The 17,506-nt window shown below is 34.1% G+C and overlaps 2 protein-coding genes and 1 pseudogene across 2 annotated transcripts; 2 read left to right on the top strand and 1 right to left on the bottom strand.

Moving 5' to 3' along the window:
- Positions 1-616: 616 nt before the first annotated feature.
- Positions 617-6,989, bottom strand: LOC129891508 (uncharacterized). The gene is given in 10 exon segments (XM_055966896.1): positions 617-780; positions 783-1,106; positions 1,434-1,505; positions 1,599-1,705; positions 2,365-2,490; positions 3,786-3,818; positions 4,716-4,830; positions 4,972-4,993; positions 6,251-6,301; positions 6,776-6,989. Coding segments are annotated over 10 exon segments (1,029 nt in total). The 5' UTR covers positions 6,920-6,989; the 3' UTR covers positions 617-745.
- Positions 6,990-9,968: 2,979 nt separating this feature from the next.
- LOC129891510 (agamous-like MADS-box protein AGL62) lies at positions 9,969-10,604 on the top strand. The gene has a single exon (XM_055966898.1). The coding sequence runs from the start codon at positions 9,969-9,971 to the stop codon at positions 10,602-10,604; it is 636 nt and encodes a 211-aa protein (XP_055822873.1).
- Positions 10,605-12,312: 1,708 nt separating this feature from the next.
- Positions 12,313-12,902, top strand: LOC129892988 (agamous-like MADS-box protein AGL61; annotated as a pseudogene).
- The last annotated feature ends 4,604 nt before the right edge of the window (positions 12,903-17,506 follow it).

Genomic DNA, 17,506 nt, shown 5'->3' with positions numbered 1-17,506 from the left:
TAACTATAGTTTGAGTAATTACATTTCGTAACTATAGCTATAGCAGCGCTTGTATAATTCGCACATTCGTATAATTCGCTATACAATTCACAGTTTTTGTATAACGTTTATATAATTTGCTATACAATTCACAATTTTTGTGTGGCGTTTGTATATTTCGCTATACAATTCGTGCACAACGTTTGTATAATTCGCTATACACTTCGCAGTATTTGTATATCTCGATATACAATTCGCGCTTTTTGTATAGCGTAGCATTTGTATAATTCGCTATACAATTCGTAGTTTTTGTATATCGTTTGTATATTTCAATATACAATTCATGCACAACGTTTGTATAATTCGCTATACAATTCGCAGTGTTTGCATATTTCGGTATACAATTCGCGCACAATATTTGTATAATCACGCACAATGTTTGTATAATCGTGCGAAATATACAAAACTCAAACTATAATTATAGCTAAATGTTAGTGGCAAGCCGTAATTAATTCAAACTATAGTTATATTAGCTAATTAACTAGTATATGTTTGCCTATCCTCGTAATTTCCTCCTATATTTTCTGTCTGTTGAGGCATTAACCCCATGAAATGTATGCTATGAACAAACCAAACATTAAATCTCAATGCAAAGAAAGTCATATATTATGATCATATATTTACACATAAAGAGACTTTTGAATACCAAATTTATGAAGATCTTGTCATAGCCTGCATCAGTACATTTGTTCTTCAAATAATATAATTACAAAAGAGAGACTTGGACTGAACCTCTGCTTGGCTGCTAAACAGTATATGTTCCTCCTCTAATCTTGTTTTGTCTCCGATAACAGAAATCCAAGTTTCTGCTATCTTCTCCACTCTTCCGTTTGAAATTTCTGCCACGGTGAATGCTCGTGATGTGCCTTCAGATTCTGCTGTCAAAGTTGGGGGTCTGACTCGTGGAACAATAGCTCCGTTCAAGTATATGGTATTATCATTTCCGACTACTATCATTTTACGAAGGCCATTTCCAGAAGCAAGCTGTTTATGCATGTGACCAAAAATGACCAAAGGGACTGAATATGGAGAAGCCTCTTTTAATCCGGCTAAGGCTTGAGCTAGATCTGCACAAAATGTAACAATCATATGCTCATAAAACAAATAAACAAATTGTTCCATCGAACTTGAGAAGATTTGATCAATCAAGATCTAATTATCTCTCTCTCATCGGGAGCCTTGACGTAATTGGTAAAGTGACCTGAAGAGGTCACAGGTTCGAGCTGCGAAAACAACCTCTTGCAGAAATGCAAGGTAATACTGCGTATAATAGATCCTTGTAGTCAGTCCCTGCTTAGTGCACTGGGCTGCCCTTTACTCTCATCAAGATAAATGGGGTGTGTACTGATGAATCAAGGGCTTCAGTAAGAAAGATATCAATTCATAAGTATTACCTGGGTCACCATGGTCACCCCCATCAATAAACCAGTCTCTTCCGCAGATGTCATCCACGTTAGCACCTAGCCCTGCATCTCCCTACTCTTAATACTGATGTCAAACAAATTTCCAGCAACAGGTAGAAATACCTCAACAATATACTACTTCAGCAAGCTATACACCTGTTGGACCATTATGAGCAAGGAATATAATTGAATGATCCTCTGGAGTGCCCATTGCAGCTTGTAAGATTCTCTCGGCACTTCCATCCATATCACGGACTCCATACCTAAGAAGGTAAAATTGAGTTAATGTAAAGTTACAAGTCATCATTTAAGCTACATCCAGAGTGTTAAAGCAGAAACTTGAAATTGAAGATATTATTTGCATGATATGGCGCTATTTGGCCAGGGCTGCTTCTTATATAGGCACAAGAGGCAAAGATGAAGTCATTAAATTGGTTTTAGACTATAATGGTATATGGAAAGTTTTCCTTTCCGATCAGAGAATTTTGGAAAAGGTTATATCAAGTAATTAAGTTATTTCCATAGTTTATGCTATAGGAACACTCTACAGATGGAAGAAGAAACTGGAAAAACATGTGGAAAATAATGACCAGAAACAAATTCAGCCATTTTATTGATGACTTGTAATGTATTATTCTAGCATTTGCAGAAAAGAACTTGTAAATTAGGCATGTAAATTTTGAAGACTAAAGAGTCGCTGTCTACATTGGAGAGTCACGCTTATACATCTAAAAGAACAAAATGCATCAGAAACTTCAAACTGTAAGTTCTGAAATATCGGTTCTAGCAAATTAATACAAAATGCGAAACATGCTTAGATACTCAGGTTAAGCAACATTCACCAATTATAGAACAAGTTACGATGAAAAGTTAATGTGCATTGAAGAGGAAATAACTAACAAACGAGATTAGGACCACAAACCTTGCTTTGATAAGCTGTTTCCGAAATAAGGCCCTACCACCACAAGAAAAAGGTCGTCCACCAACAATGCTGAGTTTTAGCATAGGGAGATCCATCCGACGGTAACCAACATGTTCATCACCAAGACTGAACATTATAAATTGTCAGCAAACCAACAACATGACTTTTACATTATAAGTTACTTTTCCTTTTACTATATAAGATAGGTGAAGACAGAAATCCTTCATTACGGGAAGGACTTAGCTGTCCGATTCATTTTTCTGGTATTCAGCTCTTCATATAAGCAGATAACGAGGAAAAGTAAAAAGAAATTGTCCTTCAGAACGTGGATATGAACTAATGTTTTATCATGATTTTTCTATGGTTATGACCTGACTTACAGATCAATCTTAATCTATGTTTTCCCCTCAATTATGATAAGTAAAATTGTATACAAGGTAGTTTAGTAGTTGATTCCTTAAATACTTTCCAAGATAAAATCAGAATCCAAAGAGTTGAACCATCAGACAAATTCATATGCCAGATAGTTGAATTTTAAGGGATATCTTTGCAACATGAGCCAGAATCTCAGAATCAATCTTTGTTCACTGATCTGGGGTTCAAATCAGTCATCGTGTGCCGAGAAAGACTTATGCAGCAAACATAGATTTTACGACTTAGTTCAGATTACTTGTGGCAATTAAATTTATAATTTGCCAACTTTAAGTAAACTTTTTAAGTGGCACTATTGTGGAAAATTAAGCTTGTGGCATCTCTTGATGCCTGCATATGGATAATTACCCAGCCAAAAGAGATCCCATTCTTTATGTTTATATTGCTATCCTTTCTTTTAACAGCAAATATTTTCCAGATGTGCAGATATACACATGTTTCTGTTGCGTGATCTTTTTTTTTTCCATAACCTGCTTGGTACATGTGTTGGATGTACATAGTCCAACCACTAGCAGATGTACCAAGAGGACCTTTCTGGTATTAAGCATTACTTACTGTAATAGTTAGTTACGGTAATAGTTACTGTTTCAGAGTATCAATAGAAGACTCCCCCTATTGTTTAGGAGTATAGGTAGCAGTTAGTTTCCTTTAAGTTTAGCTGTAGGTTGTTCTTATCTGTTGTATTTAAAGCTTGGCTACTGAATGAATAAAATCATCTTTCGACTACTTCTGTCCATCTGATTTTATATCTGGATCCTGGCTATTTATTTTTCAATCTTGCAATGACCCATCTTGTCATCTGTCTTTCATACTTCTGAGACAGAGCGGTTTTGAGCTTATGCGAAAGACAAGATGGAAAGGTCATGCCACAGTGAGAAACTGACAGTCTTATACATCATAAATAAGCACATAGCTATGCTATTTAACATATAGATGTATAGAGTATAGATTTATTGAAACTAAATAATTATGTATCTCGAAATACATACCATTCCAGCTGAAGTTGAACAGCATCTTTTTCCCTACAAATTGAACAGATCGATAGGAAAAGAAAGAAGTGGATGAATTTAGAAAACTAGAATTAAGAGGTAGAGTATCTCCACTATTAGAGAACAATAATTTGTCAATGAGACATGCAACTAAGTGGACAGGAAAAAATGATTCTTGACAATATGTTTCATCCTTTCTTGATACTTCATATTTTCAAGTCATTATGTTGTTTACAGTTAAATTCATCAATGATTTTCCATGGGCTCTACCACCAAAGTCAGTACTAATTAATCCTACTCACACATTACAATGGTTGTCACCCCATTTCTCATTATTAATCACAATCTTCATGAAGCCACAACACTAATCCGACCACCATATCTACCAGGGTTTGAATTCCAACAAATAGTGGCAAATGAATAAGAAAGTGACTTTTTCCTCTAAAACAAATCCATCGGATTTTAAACTCAATCATGTGGATGGTCAAAGAGCTTCAAAAGAATTTGGATTTCTGTTTTCAAGATATTGAATTCATATATCATGAATGATCGGAACCTTCACAAGGATACCAGAATGTAACTCCATATGGCAATCTGATACTTAGTGATCCCGGAAGTAATTCTTCAATTTGCATTGACAAATGGAGCTTGGCCAGCAAAACAGGGTATGAGAAATTATTTCAGGAACGAATCAGGAAGAAAAATGAGAAGTATCCAGTTATATACTATGCCTGAAGCATAGTTGAAGGAATTAGAATAAGATGGATCTGGTTGCTAAACACTATAATAAGAGTTTAAAATCAGATGTAGCATGAGAAAGTAAAGTGTAAACATATATATTATAAACAGGTAAGTGTAAACTAAAGCCAGGCAAATCAACTTAAGAGGAAATATGTGTAAGCAATCGGATAAAATGGAACTTGGACTTACTTCCCGGAGAACTTTTGAGTATTCCATGCGTCATGGTTCCCTAGAATAACAGCTTTGGTAATATCTAGATCTGCAATGCTTCGGACTAGATCCACATTTTCATTCCCAAAATCCCCTGAAGCAAGGACCAAATGAAGTGAACTGATAATTCTTCCAATCTAACCTGGCTAATGAGTGAAAATAGTAGTTGAAAGAATACAATAACTATGTAGTACACATTGTGGATGAATAGATGGGAGATAACAAGAAAACATGCCTGTAAAGAGCACCAAATCCGGCTGCAATTTTCACATAACAAAAAATCATTAGCTGAGAGAAGGAAATGAACAAAAGATGTTATAAAAAGAAAAGCAAAAGGATTTCCACAGATTAGGTTTCCATTGTCCCAAAAATGAAAGAAAAAGTGGAAACACTAAGGATCCTCCCAAAAGTTTGGTTTCTAAAATTAGTTTTGCATACTGAAGCTTGCATTTCACCATCTCTCATGGTTATGTCGTACACCTATAACATTTTTTTGAAAAGTAATAGAAATCATTCCTCAAAACTACGCAAAAGCACAACTGGTATTTATTAATCATACACTAGTAGGAAATAAGATACCAAAGCAGGTAAAGATCATTTCTTCCATGTCACAAAAGCGAAATGGAGAAGAAACTCTGAAGCAACACTGAGATCTTAATTTCTCAAAATGTTCTTGAACACTGAACTGCAATTAACTGTGTAGAATAAGTCATACCCAAAGCTTATCCACTGCTCAGAGGAGAAAGTTAGCAGCAATTGCTAATTATCCACTAAAGAAAGGAATAAAGTACGAAGATACTTTCCACAAGTTTGATCAAATTATTATTGTTTCTAATCATATGAATTAATTTTGTTAGTCATGATACTTTTACTTTCCTTCCAACTAAAAACCTTAGTAGAAGACCAGCGGGGGACACAATTAGTTTACAAAATTATGTGTTACACAACAAAATACAGCTATGGTTCAGTTTGGAGAGGCAAAGAGCAAGGGAATATAAGACCCAAAAGCAAGACATGTAAAACTTCGTAACTTGTAGTCATCTATCCACTCGTGCAACATCTATGCAGGAAGTGTTTTTAATTAGCCAGCCCATTTAGGTGCAACTTTAGCATGGAAAATGTTCCATTAAACAAGATAATACTTGCCATTTTGAGAAAGCATTATGCGAATGCGAGTATACAAAAATACGACAATGTTCCAAACCACGATTTATTAATGCATACTAAAATACTTGGTGTACATATTAAGACTAATAACAATTGGCAGTCAAGAGCTTCAAATTAAAGGAAAGTTTGGCTTCCTTTAGTTAATTAATCCAATTCAGAGAACTTTCATTGAGATTATAGACCAAATTTTAGCTCCGTTTGGACACTACAGAAATATGCTTTATGCGTTCAAGAAATTAGCATTTTTGCAATAAACAATACCTCAATAATCTAGCACAAAGAGAATCATTTCCAAAAAATAACCAAAAACAAAAACAAAAAAACAAAAAAATAAAGATGCTAAATACCTTCAAGAGTTGAAGAGCCTTCCTATCTTCTTCTAGGTTCCAATCATCATGCTTCACAATCCCCAACATTTCCACAAAAAAGGAAAGTCACACACAAATTTACTACTATAATTTGAACTAATTCAAATTACAAAAAGAAAGTAATTTGATTAAGCTAGCGTTTTGGCCATAGATTTGGGGAGTATATTTTGAATATATTTTCAAATATTTGTTTGGCCGTGAAATTTCAAAATCTGATCACAAAACTTCAAAACATTTTCCAAGTAATATGCATGTCCAAACACAACTTCAAAAACTCAAATTTTCAAGTTTCAAATTCAAAATGTATGGCCAAATGGGAGATTTCAGCAGCAAATGAAAATACTACTGCAGTAATTCAAAAGCTCCAGGTTACTTCAACCCATTCATGCTTGTTACAGAGATACGAAGGCATATTAACAGTCGCTTATGAGATCAAAAAAGCGAGGGTTTGAAGGAAAATGCGGAGCTAAAATTATTGAAAGGATAATGAAATTGATAGCTTACGACGTCGCCGACGACGGCGATTCGGACGGAAGAGGCCATCGGGAAGTGACCTCCCGCGAGTTTCGACGGCGTTGGATGACGGGTGGGCCCGGTAATGCCACGGAATTGAGTCGGCGCGTGTAACCACGTGCTGCAGTTGAACATAGACGTGTTTGCCAACAAATTTTCGGAGGGCAACTAAATAACTGTTTCAATTTCTAAATTGCTTTTGAAAGTTGAAATTGTATTTTAATTTAAATACATTATATATTTCACTTGAAAAAAATGTGTTTGGGCGAAGCTCGGTAGGGTCGAGAGGTGTGAATCCCCTTTTATAATTTTTTTTATTGTTTATATATGATTAAATAATTGTAATGGTCTCCTCTCGTCATTACGGACAAACCAATAGGGAAGGAGTTCGGGCGAGAAATTTTCGAGGAAGTGACTTCGAAAAATTTGAGCCTAGGCTAGATTTGGACGAATTTTGAGTTAGGTATGGTCTAGGGTGCCCAGTAATGGGTGGGGGATCAAATCTTTTATTTGATCATTTGAGTTGATAGTCAAGAAGTTAAGGAGACTTTACGGCTTCACATAATCGCGTTTGGGTGAGTAAAACTCCTGGAATTGATCTTGGTGCGAAGAGTCTAATTTAGAACGCCATGGGGAGAGGGTGTGTTGTGAAATAGGAGTTTGGAGCTCAAGTTCTGAGCTCTCTGTTTTCGTGCATCCCACTAGCGCAGGATGGTCCCAACGGAGCGGGACAGACATGACTTAAGTCGAAAAAAGTCCAAAAACGATTTTAGTCATTCCCACTTCTTTCTTAAAAGACCAAAAGCGACATATGGCGATTTATACTGATTTCTACCACACTTTGTGCCAAAAGATAAGTAACTTACTTCCTAAACTTGTAGATTGATTCCTAGAATCCATAATCTATGGTGTGTGATCTTTGGGGAGGGTTTTGGCCTGAAACTAATGGTGGAAAGTAGCCCTAGAATAGGGGTTAGGATCATGGGTTGGCCTAGGATGGAAATTGCGTTATAATTCATGTTAATTAGGCTATTTTGTTGATCCTTTGTATGTATTTACTATTTTAGATCAAGAACAAGTTGAACGAGCCCAGAAAGGGAAAGCGCTCACACTTTAGAATTGTCAAAGCTCAATTTCGAGGTAGGTGATGGTTTGTTTCTCGTATGTAATTCATGTACTTGCTAAATTACTCCATTGTATGCATATGTGTATATGAATAGAAAAGCATGCTATAAATTATGTGAAATGATCACTTATTGGCCTGACTTATGATGAACCAGTTCTTGGTGATATGATGGTTGACTATTGATTGTAATTGCGGTTGATTTGTATGTTTGGATCGGGTGTCACGTTTCGACACACTTTTGGATCGGGTGTCATGTATTGACACACTTTTGAATCGGGTGTCACGTTCCGACACAAATTTTGAATCGAGTGTCACATTTCGACACATAAATAAGTGTCTGCAGCTCCCCTGAGAGGACCCTTATGTGAAGTTGCATGTTATTGAGACTAATGAACTGTGATCTTATTGAATACTGATTGGGATGGAAATTGTTATGTTTATTCTGTATATATGTGCTTTACCGTGTTGGATTTACTTTTCCATGACTCGCTTACTGGCTAGCCGCGTGATCCTACCAGTACACTGTTAATTTTGTGTACTGATACTACACTTGCTCTGTCTTTGTTGATTACATGACATATTTAACCGACTGCGGAGAGACCTTGCATAGGAGACCACTAGCTGTTGAGAGTTCAAGGGTGAGCCACTTTTTATGGCCTACCATGAGCTCTTCCTATCTCAAGTCCTTTTTTCAGGACTTAGACTTTCATAGACTATTGTAATGTTTTTTTCGGGGTTGCGTCCCTTTTCTAGACTTGTTACTTGTTAGAGTTTTGGTACGCCAACTTTGAGTTCCTAGATGATAATATTTCCGCATGTTTGGGTTGATAACTAGATATTTTTGAGTTTATGAGAACTCAACCTATGTTTTGTTGGTTTAACTTGCTTCCGCATCTTTAAAATCGTTTATATCTTGTGATTATTGTTAGTTAGGCTGTAGTAATGGTTCTCCCACCGGAGGGTTAGTGTGGGTGCCAATCACGGCGGATTAGGATCGTGACAACAGTATGAAAGGGGTGTGAGAAAATTATACTATTTATATATAATTAAAATTATTTTTTATGTACATATAACAAATGTTGAATCTTTTTGACTTTTTTCGTATGTTTGATATTTCACCGTTTGAAGTTGGAGTTGTGACGGGAGCAACGTTTATCCTATAATAGTTACTAGTTAGTATTTGAAACTTAAGTTGCTCAGACTAAGGTGTGAGTGTTCGATATATGTGTGGATTTAGATGTCAAATCCTTCATAATTTAAATTTTAAAGAAAATTTGGCTAAAATAATTTAAATATCTCAAGAGAGTTCTACATTGAAATTATGAGACATCATGCGAAAAACTTACAAGGTATTCTGAAGAGAAAATATTTATCAAAAAGAGAATCTCAAAAAGGAGATATAAGGAAAAAAGACTGGTATAGAAATTTTAAATACAAGGTATTATTCCATTTTCTTTAATTTCACCTTAACTTTATTTTGATTACACAAATTATTGTATCTATTCGAAATTTCTCTATCTATTTTGGTCAAAATATCCAAAATCAATTAATCATATCCGATATAGATCCCACATCCACCTGATGTGGATACGGATTACGGTGCGGCACAAAAAATAAGAGGAGAAGGTATATCCTTGAATCCTTTTTTCTCTCCATTAGAATTGCTAGTTGAAATTCAGAGAATTAATGATTTGATAGCCTTGCACTAAGCCACTCTCCACAAACATAGTAAGCTATTTATTTTTTTTCAAAAAAAAATAATTGGAACTCTTGCATTATTTTTTTCATGTACAAGTTGGTAGAAATTCAGTGAATTTTGACATGTATATGAATGGATAAAGCACGTCGGAAAAGAGACATATTTTTTGTTTCCCAATTTGTGAACTCAAATCATGGACTCAAATGGAAACAAAAACCACATATCTAACAAAATCTATGAATTTATTCTTCAACAATTTTCCCTAAATTGGACAAAACAAACAAACATTATATATAAGTTTCTCTTCCTATCCACACAAAGGAGGAAGAAATTAAGTTTTTTTTTTTTTAAAACTAGCCATGGCAAAAAAGATGAGCAAAGGTAGACAAAAGATACAAATGACCAAAATGTCAAAAGAAAGCAACCTTCTTGTTACCTTCTCAAAACGCCGTTCTGGTCTTTTCAAAAAAGCTAGCGAACTTTGTACGCTTTGTGGTATTGAAATAACGATTGTTGTTTTTTCACCAGGTCATAAAGTCTTCTCATTTGGCCATCCTAATGTTGACTCCATCGTCAATCGCTTCCTCACTCGTAATCCTACTAGTTCTTCTACCACTTGTCAACTTGTTGAAGCTCATAGAAACGCGAATGTACGCGAACTGAACGCACAACTCACAGAGATTCTCAATCAATTGGAGTTCGAGAAAAAAAGGGAAGTTGAAATTGAGAAAATTAAGAAGGCTAAAATAGGGAAGAATTGGTGGGAAAGTCCAGTGAATGAACTTGGACTTGGTGAATTGGAACAATTGAAATTGGGAATGGAAGAATTCAAGAAAAATGTTACCAAACAAATGCAGAAAATAATTTTTGAGGCTTCAAATACCCCTGCATTTTTTCTTGGAGGATCTTCTTCTAGTGGAGGCCAAGTTGATGCCAAAAATATCAAGGGGTTTGGACTTTCTATGGCTACCAATGGGCATACATGTTATCCATGAGTTATTAATCAAGAAGGGTTACCATTTTAGGTCAAGAGATTGATCATATCGATTGAGATTTTAAATTATAGTTTATTTATCTTATATTATATTCGACTAATATCTTAAATATTTGTTTATGATATTATGCAATTTGTACAACCAAACGTATAGACAATATGCATATTAATTTAGGCTATTGTCATGGTTTGGTGTTTTTATCAATCCAAAGTGAATAACGAACAAAGAAGTTTGTAATGATTTTAATGAGAAATTTGTTCTTAGTTTGTCCCTTGAAAATTAATGGTACCTGTGACAAACCTTCAAAAAGTAGTTGCATTTGAAAAGATTATTAGGGTGCAAACATTCGCAGTAAGTTTAATTTAGTAACGAAGTCAAGAATTTATATTAAAAAGTCAAAATCAAAATATTAGAATTTCATATTTGAGACAAATTTGTGAACTTAACATAATTTTTAAACCCTCTTAATATCATAATACTATAATTTTCTCTTATGACAAAATAATTCAATAGTTTGTATAAAATAAGAAAATATCATTTTTACGTCGTTTTGCACAATATATTTTTTTAACGAAAGAGATTAACAACAAACATTCACTTGTTATTTGTTATTTGTTAAATTGTAAATGTAAAATGTAAATACAAAAATATGAAATGTTTGGGGGAAGGGAGTAATAGCCATATATTTAAAGAATTTAAGTTATATACATTAATAGTTCTGAAGATTTTCTTACTCTATTAATGACAAGTTAGCTATTAATTTTATCAGATTATCTATTAATATTAATATTTATCAAAACATTAATCCATTTATAGATAATAAATGACATGATTGTGTAACCACTTTTAATAAGTTATGATAAAGATATATTCAAGCTAGGTTGGTATCTATAATTTTTTTAAATTAAAATTAGCACAAAATCACTAAGTAAATTTAAAAGAAAATACTTTTAAAAAAAAACCTCATTCACTCTTCAGACCTTTAGATTTTATAAAATCATCTCATTTTGCTAACAATATATTACTTTTGTTTATTAATTTGTTCCTCTTAATAATATACATTGTATCATAGAACCATCCATCTTAAGAAATATGTTATATTTTCCTTTATTTTATTCTTATGTAATTTTTTTATTTGTAACCGTATGATTCATGTACACCAATTTATTTCAAGAAAATTCACATATTCCAACACATTTAAATGCACGCTACAAAGTGAGGCTAGTCGGCTCGATGAAGTTATAGCCCAAAAAAGAAGTTTTGCATTTTGATATCTTCTAATCTATATATATGTTATTTAACTTTTATGATTCATAACTCAACAATATCTAAACTAATGACCACCTGATTTCTCAAGCTAAGACACAATTATTATCCAACTATTATGTATCATAATTGGTTTCTCTTTAGGTTACAACTCAAAAATGAATGTTGACTTTTAATAATAATAATATTATGTCTTATTGTTTTTATAATGCCAACTAAGGTGCATTGAGTAATCACATTATTTATCCATTAATAGGATAAGATTTGCTAACTCCCAAATCAACATATTACATAGAAATAATAGTAAAAACAAACAATCAAGTTTGAGAGTGTAGTATATAAGTACCTTTAAATAGTCCACCTTTTTCACCCTCAATGTGAACTCAAAACCAAAACAAGAATATATTAACTCTAAAAAAAGATTCTTATAATTTGATCCGCCATGGCAAAGAAACCTAGCATGGGTCGTCAAAAGATCAAAATTGCCAAGATAGAGGCCAAGAATCACCTCCAAGTTACCTTCTCAAAACGTTGTTCTGGTCTTTTCAAGAAAGCTAGTGAATTGTGCACGCTTTGTGGTGTTGAAATAGCCATCATAGTTTTTTCTCCAGCTAGAAAAGTTTTTTCTTTTAGGCACCCTAATGTTGAGTCCATTATCGATAGGTTCCTCTCGAGAAATAATTCTAATACTAATTCAATAACAAATAATTCATTTCATCTTGTTCGAAATGCTAGTGTTCCTGGGCTCAATTTGCAACTTACTCAAATTCTTAGTGAGGTTGAAATTGAGAAGAAAAGAGGAGAGTCACTTGATCAAATGAGAAAAACTAGTCAAAACCAATATTGGCGGGAAGCTCCTATTAATCAACTTGATTTGCAAGAACTTGAACAATTAAAGGATTCAATGGATGCTTTGAAAAAAAATGTGACTAATCAGGCAAACAAGTTTATGGTTAATGACACTATTAATCCATCTTCTTTTTTAATGGGATTTTTGACAACTATGATATCAAGCCACCTGCATTTTTTTAGTTTCATTGTCTTGATACTTAATTTAAGGTTCGATTAATTTGAAGCTTGACTTCGGGTAAAATGATGCTCCTTATATATAAGACTTTTTTTTAATTAATTGTTACTAATTTTTGCAAGGATCCAAGTAAGATGTACTTTGCAATATATTTGTAAGTAATCATTTATTTTTGCTAGACTATTTTATAAGAAATTAGTGACCTAAAGCCAAATTTTATTAATGTTATTTAAATTTTAGTTAATAAGATGCTAGTTATTTGTTTGCGTTATATTGACTTGGATGATGTTATAAAACCTTTATTTATTAATATAAATATTTGAGCAAAGGCTACTGAATTCGGCCAAATCTATGTACGAACTTCTACCTTCACCCCTAGTGAAGTAGCTTTTGATTCAACTGAGTACAAATATATTTTTGTTGATCACAAAGCATAATCTAGACGAAAAGTTTCGGTGATTGATGATAAGGTGGTAGCCTTAACTTTTGTCGTTGTTGATATTATCACAACTGTATACATGAGATTACATTAGTATTCTCGTAATTGACAACATCGAAAGAAAGAGTAAAATGTAAGAATAATTTTTTTAGGTATTGCTTACGATACGTTCCAGTGATCGATGCAAAGGTGGTATTGTAGACATGATTTGTGTTGCTTATATTGTAAAAGTAGTGGTGATGAACAAATAAATATCAATCATCTATGGAAATTTCTACTGAAAACATACTACCAATTTAGCATCGAAAATTGTTTGTTGATATAGTAAACCTTTGTGTAGTAGTTGTACTATCTTGTGATCAGACCCTTCTCCGAATCCTGCGCATAGCGGGACCTTGTTATGGGCATTAAATTTGATGAAGAAATTCAAAAATAGCTTCTACTTGGTTCCCTACCAGACTCTTGGGAAACATTTAGAACTTCATTGTCAAATTCTACTCCGTGTGATCTCTATGGATTCCGTCAAGAGTAGTGTCTTGAAAGAAGAAATGAGAAGAAAATCTCTTCTTCTTCTTCTTTATCGGATGCCGTGGTAACTGAATCCATAGGGAGAAATAAAAATCGTGGTTCTCAAAATAGAGAACATAGTAAAAGCAAATCCAGAGGCAGACTTAGGGACATTTAGTGCTATCATTGTGGTATAAAAGAACACACAAAGAGGTTCTGCCAAAAATTTAAGAGGGAAAACAAAGAAAAAGAGAAAAATAAAAAAGATGACAATGAAAATTGCCTAACCATCGTCTTCATCGAAGATATTGTTACAGTCCTTGATGTAGATATGATATTGACAAAGCGGAGAAGCTAAAATCTTCAAGTTCAGATAGAGTAGTCCATCTTGATCAAGTTCCTCATACAAGTGTGGATGACGTTGGTAGGCTTGATAATCATGGTGATGCTCAGAATCAAGTCCCAGATCAACATGTTGATGTTGATGATAACAATGATGCTGTTATTGATAATACTCCTGCTCATGAAGTTGTGGAAGAAGCAAATAATCCTCTTAGGAGGTCCACAAGACAACGTATTCCTCCCTCTCGCTATTCACCTAATGGGTATGTGCTACTCACTGATGAGGGTGAACCTGAGTGTTATGACGAGGCCATGAAAGATGAGCATAAGAATAAATGGATTGAAACCATGAAAGATGAAATAAAATCTTTGCATGAGAACCACACTTATGAGTTGATGAAATTGCCTAAGGGCATGAAATCTTTGAAGAAAAAGTGGGTGTTTAAAGTTAAAGTTGAAGAACACAGCTTGAAGCCCAGATACAAAGATAAATTAGTTGTTAAAGGATTTGTTCAAAGAAAGGGTATTGACTTTGAAGAAATATTTTCTCCTATTATGAATATGTCCTCAATTCGTACAGTTCTTAATTTAGCTGCTAGTCTAAATTTAAAGATTGAGCAGATGGATGTAAAGACGGTTTTTGTTCACGGTGACCTAGAAGAGGAGATTTATATGCAAACTCAAAGAGAGTCTCTACAGGCTAAAGCAAGATCCTAGACAGTGGTATAAAAAGTTTGATTCTGTTATGGGGGAGCAAGGCTACAAGAAGACTTATTCAGATCATTGTGTATTTGTACAAAAAAAATTGACGATAATTTTATCATCCTCTTGCTATATGTGGATGATATGTTGATTGTGGGTAGATATACTTCCAAAATTGATGAGCTGAAGAAAGAGTTGCGTAAGTCTTTTGCTATGAAAGACTTGGGTCATGCCAAATAAATTTTGGGCATGAGAATTACTCGTCTCAGGGATGAAACGAGAATTTATCTATCTCAAGAGAAATATATTGAACGTGTACTGGAGCGCTTTAACATGAAGAATGTTAAGTCTGTTAGCACACCTCTTGCTGGTCATATGGAGTTGAGCAGGAAAATGTGTCCTACAGCTAGGGAGGCAAAAGAGAACATGGCCAAAGTTCAATAATCCTCCGTCGTCGAAAGTCTAATGTATGCAATGGTATGCACTAGACTTGATATTACTCATGCAGCTGGTGTTGTCAGCAGATTTCTCGACAATCCAGGAAAATAGCATTGGGAAGCTGTAAAGTAGATACTCAAATATCTGAGAGGAAGCTCAGATAAACGTTTGTGTTTTGGAGGATCAGATCAAATCTTGAAGGGCTATACAAATGTTGATATGGCAGGTGACTTTGATAACAGAAAATCCACTACTGGATGTTTGTTTACTTTTTCAGGGGGAGCTATATCATGGAAATCGAAGTTGCAGAAGTGTGTTGCACTATCTACAACTAAAGCTGAGTATATTGCAGCTACTGAAGCTGGTAAGGAGATGATATGACTTAAACAATTTCTTCAAGAGCTTGACTTGTATCAGAAGGAGTATGTCGTCTATTGTGACAGTCAAAGTGCAATAGACCTGAGCAAGAACTCAATGTAGCATGCAAAGACTAAACACATAGACGTGAGATATCACTGGATTTGAGAAAAGATAGAAGAAGAATCTATACAGATTGAAAAGATCTCTACAAATGAGAATCCTGCAGATGTGCTGACCAAAGTGGTAACAAGGGACAAGTTCGAGTTATGCAAAAAACTTGTTGGCATAAGCTCTCTCTGAGAAGATGAAGATACCTCCTTCTAATGAATGAGACTGGAGGGAGAGATTTGTGGGGTCCAGTCCCCATATTTTTTCATTCATAAAAGGCTGTAGATTTGTTTTTCCTTAAAGTCAAAAACTGTTGCAATTTGCAATTCAAATTGCAGAGTTTTCTCAAATTTTGTAGGCGAGTTGGTGAGAAGAGTTCCTATAAAAGGAGCTCTTCATCCCCTCATTTTAATCATTCAATTCACAGATAGAGAGGAAAAATATTTGAGCTATGAGGTATACCATAGACTATAAGAAAATAGTCTAGGCATACCTTTTGAGTAAGGTGGAGATCAAAAGAGTGTTATTCCTTTTAAGTGTGTGGTAGTCATTTTTGAGTATTGTGCTTCTAATGTAAAATTATTTTATAAGTAATATCAGTTGCTCCTCTTGGAGCATGATTTTTTTTTGTGTCATTATTTTTCTCATTTTATTTCTACTATTTTGACCATAGCATTCCTCCAAAGTGCAATGAAGGTCATCAACCTAGGCCATGTGCCTTATTGATTACCCATTGACCCCATCCAGGTAAGTATGTTTTTCAATCGGCCTAGTCCAAATTAAATACCACTAACATGTGCTCATTCTCTGTACGTATTAGCCGGTGTGGGATTAACTAATGAAGAAAGAAAAACATTCTCTTATGGTTAATCATCATATTAATTATATGTAGGTTAAACTTAGACAGAAAAAAAATTAATCATGATCATATGTTTAAAATATATATAAATACTAAGTAATAATAAAAATTTTATACGAGTCTAAAATCTATCCTCAATTAGTAGCTACCATATATATGAATTTTTTTCTTCTACTGTGTCCTATCTTTAGTTAAGTCTATATTGATACCAAGCAATTGCAGATCTTTTGAGACTACTTCCATCCTTGTAATTTTAGGTTTATCATGTCCACTTTTGACGTCTTCACTTATTGTAGTTTCACACCTACGGATCGGTGTATCTATAGATCCACACAAAATATGTCTCAAACGACCTCACATTTATCCTCAATGTGTGCTACTTACACCTTCGGGCGATTTTGGTCATTCCTAGTCTTATCTAATCTAATATTATCACACATCCGCATCTCTGCAACTCTCATCTTTTGAATACGTAGGACTAAGAGACCTACTAAAGGGGATATAAACTAATTGAATTGTATTCTCTCTATCACAATTTATGTGAAGGGGTTCACAGTATGAAGTCAAAATACTTAATTTTGACTATGAGTTCGGATATTAATTCTTCAATTTTTTAAATTAAAATTTACATAGTAGAAAACTATACGAAAATGATTGCAAGCCAACATAACTAATGATTCAAAATATTTTATGAGAAGTTCGAAAAAATTATAGTCGAAGAAAATAATGTTTGACATTCCAAAAGTAACACATTCACATAAAATGTGACAACTACAACAATAACATACCCAGTGTAATCCCACAAGTGAGGTTTGTGGAGGGTAAGATTTACGCAAACATTACCCCTTCCTTTG

The sequence above is a fragment of the Solanum dulcamara genome, chromosome 6, assembly GCF_947179165.1.
Source record: "Solanum dulcamara chromosome 6, daSolDulc1.2, whole genome shotgun sequence".
NCBI lineage: Eukaryota > Viridiplantae > Streptophyta > Magnoliopsida > Solanales > Solanaceae > Solanum > Solanum dulcamara.
The sequence above is the reverse complement of the archived record's forward strand: the minus strand, read 5'-3'. Positions and strand labels throughout refer to the sequence as shown.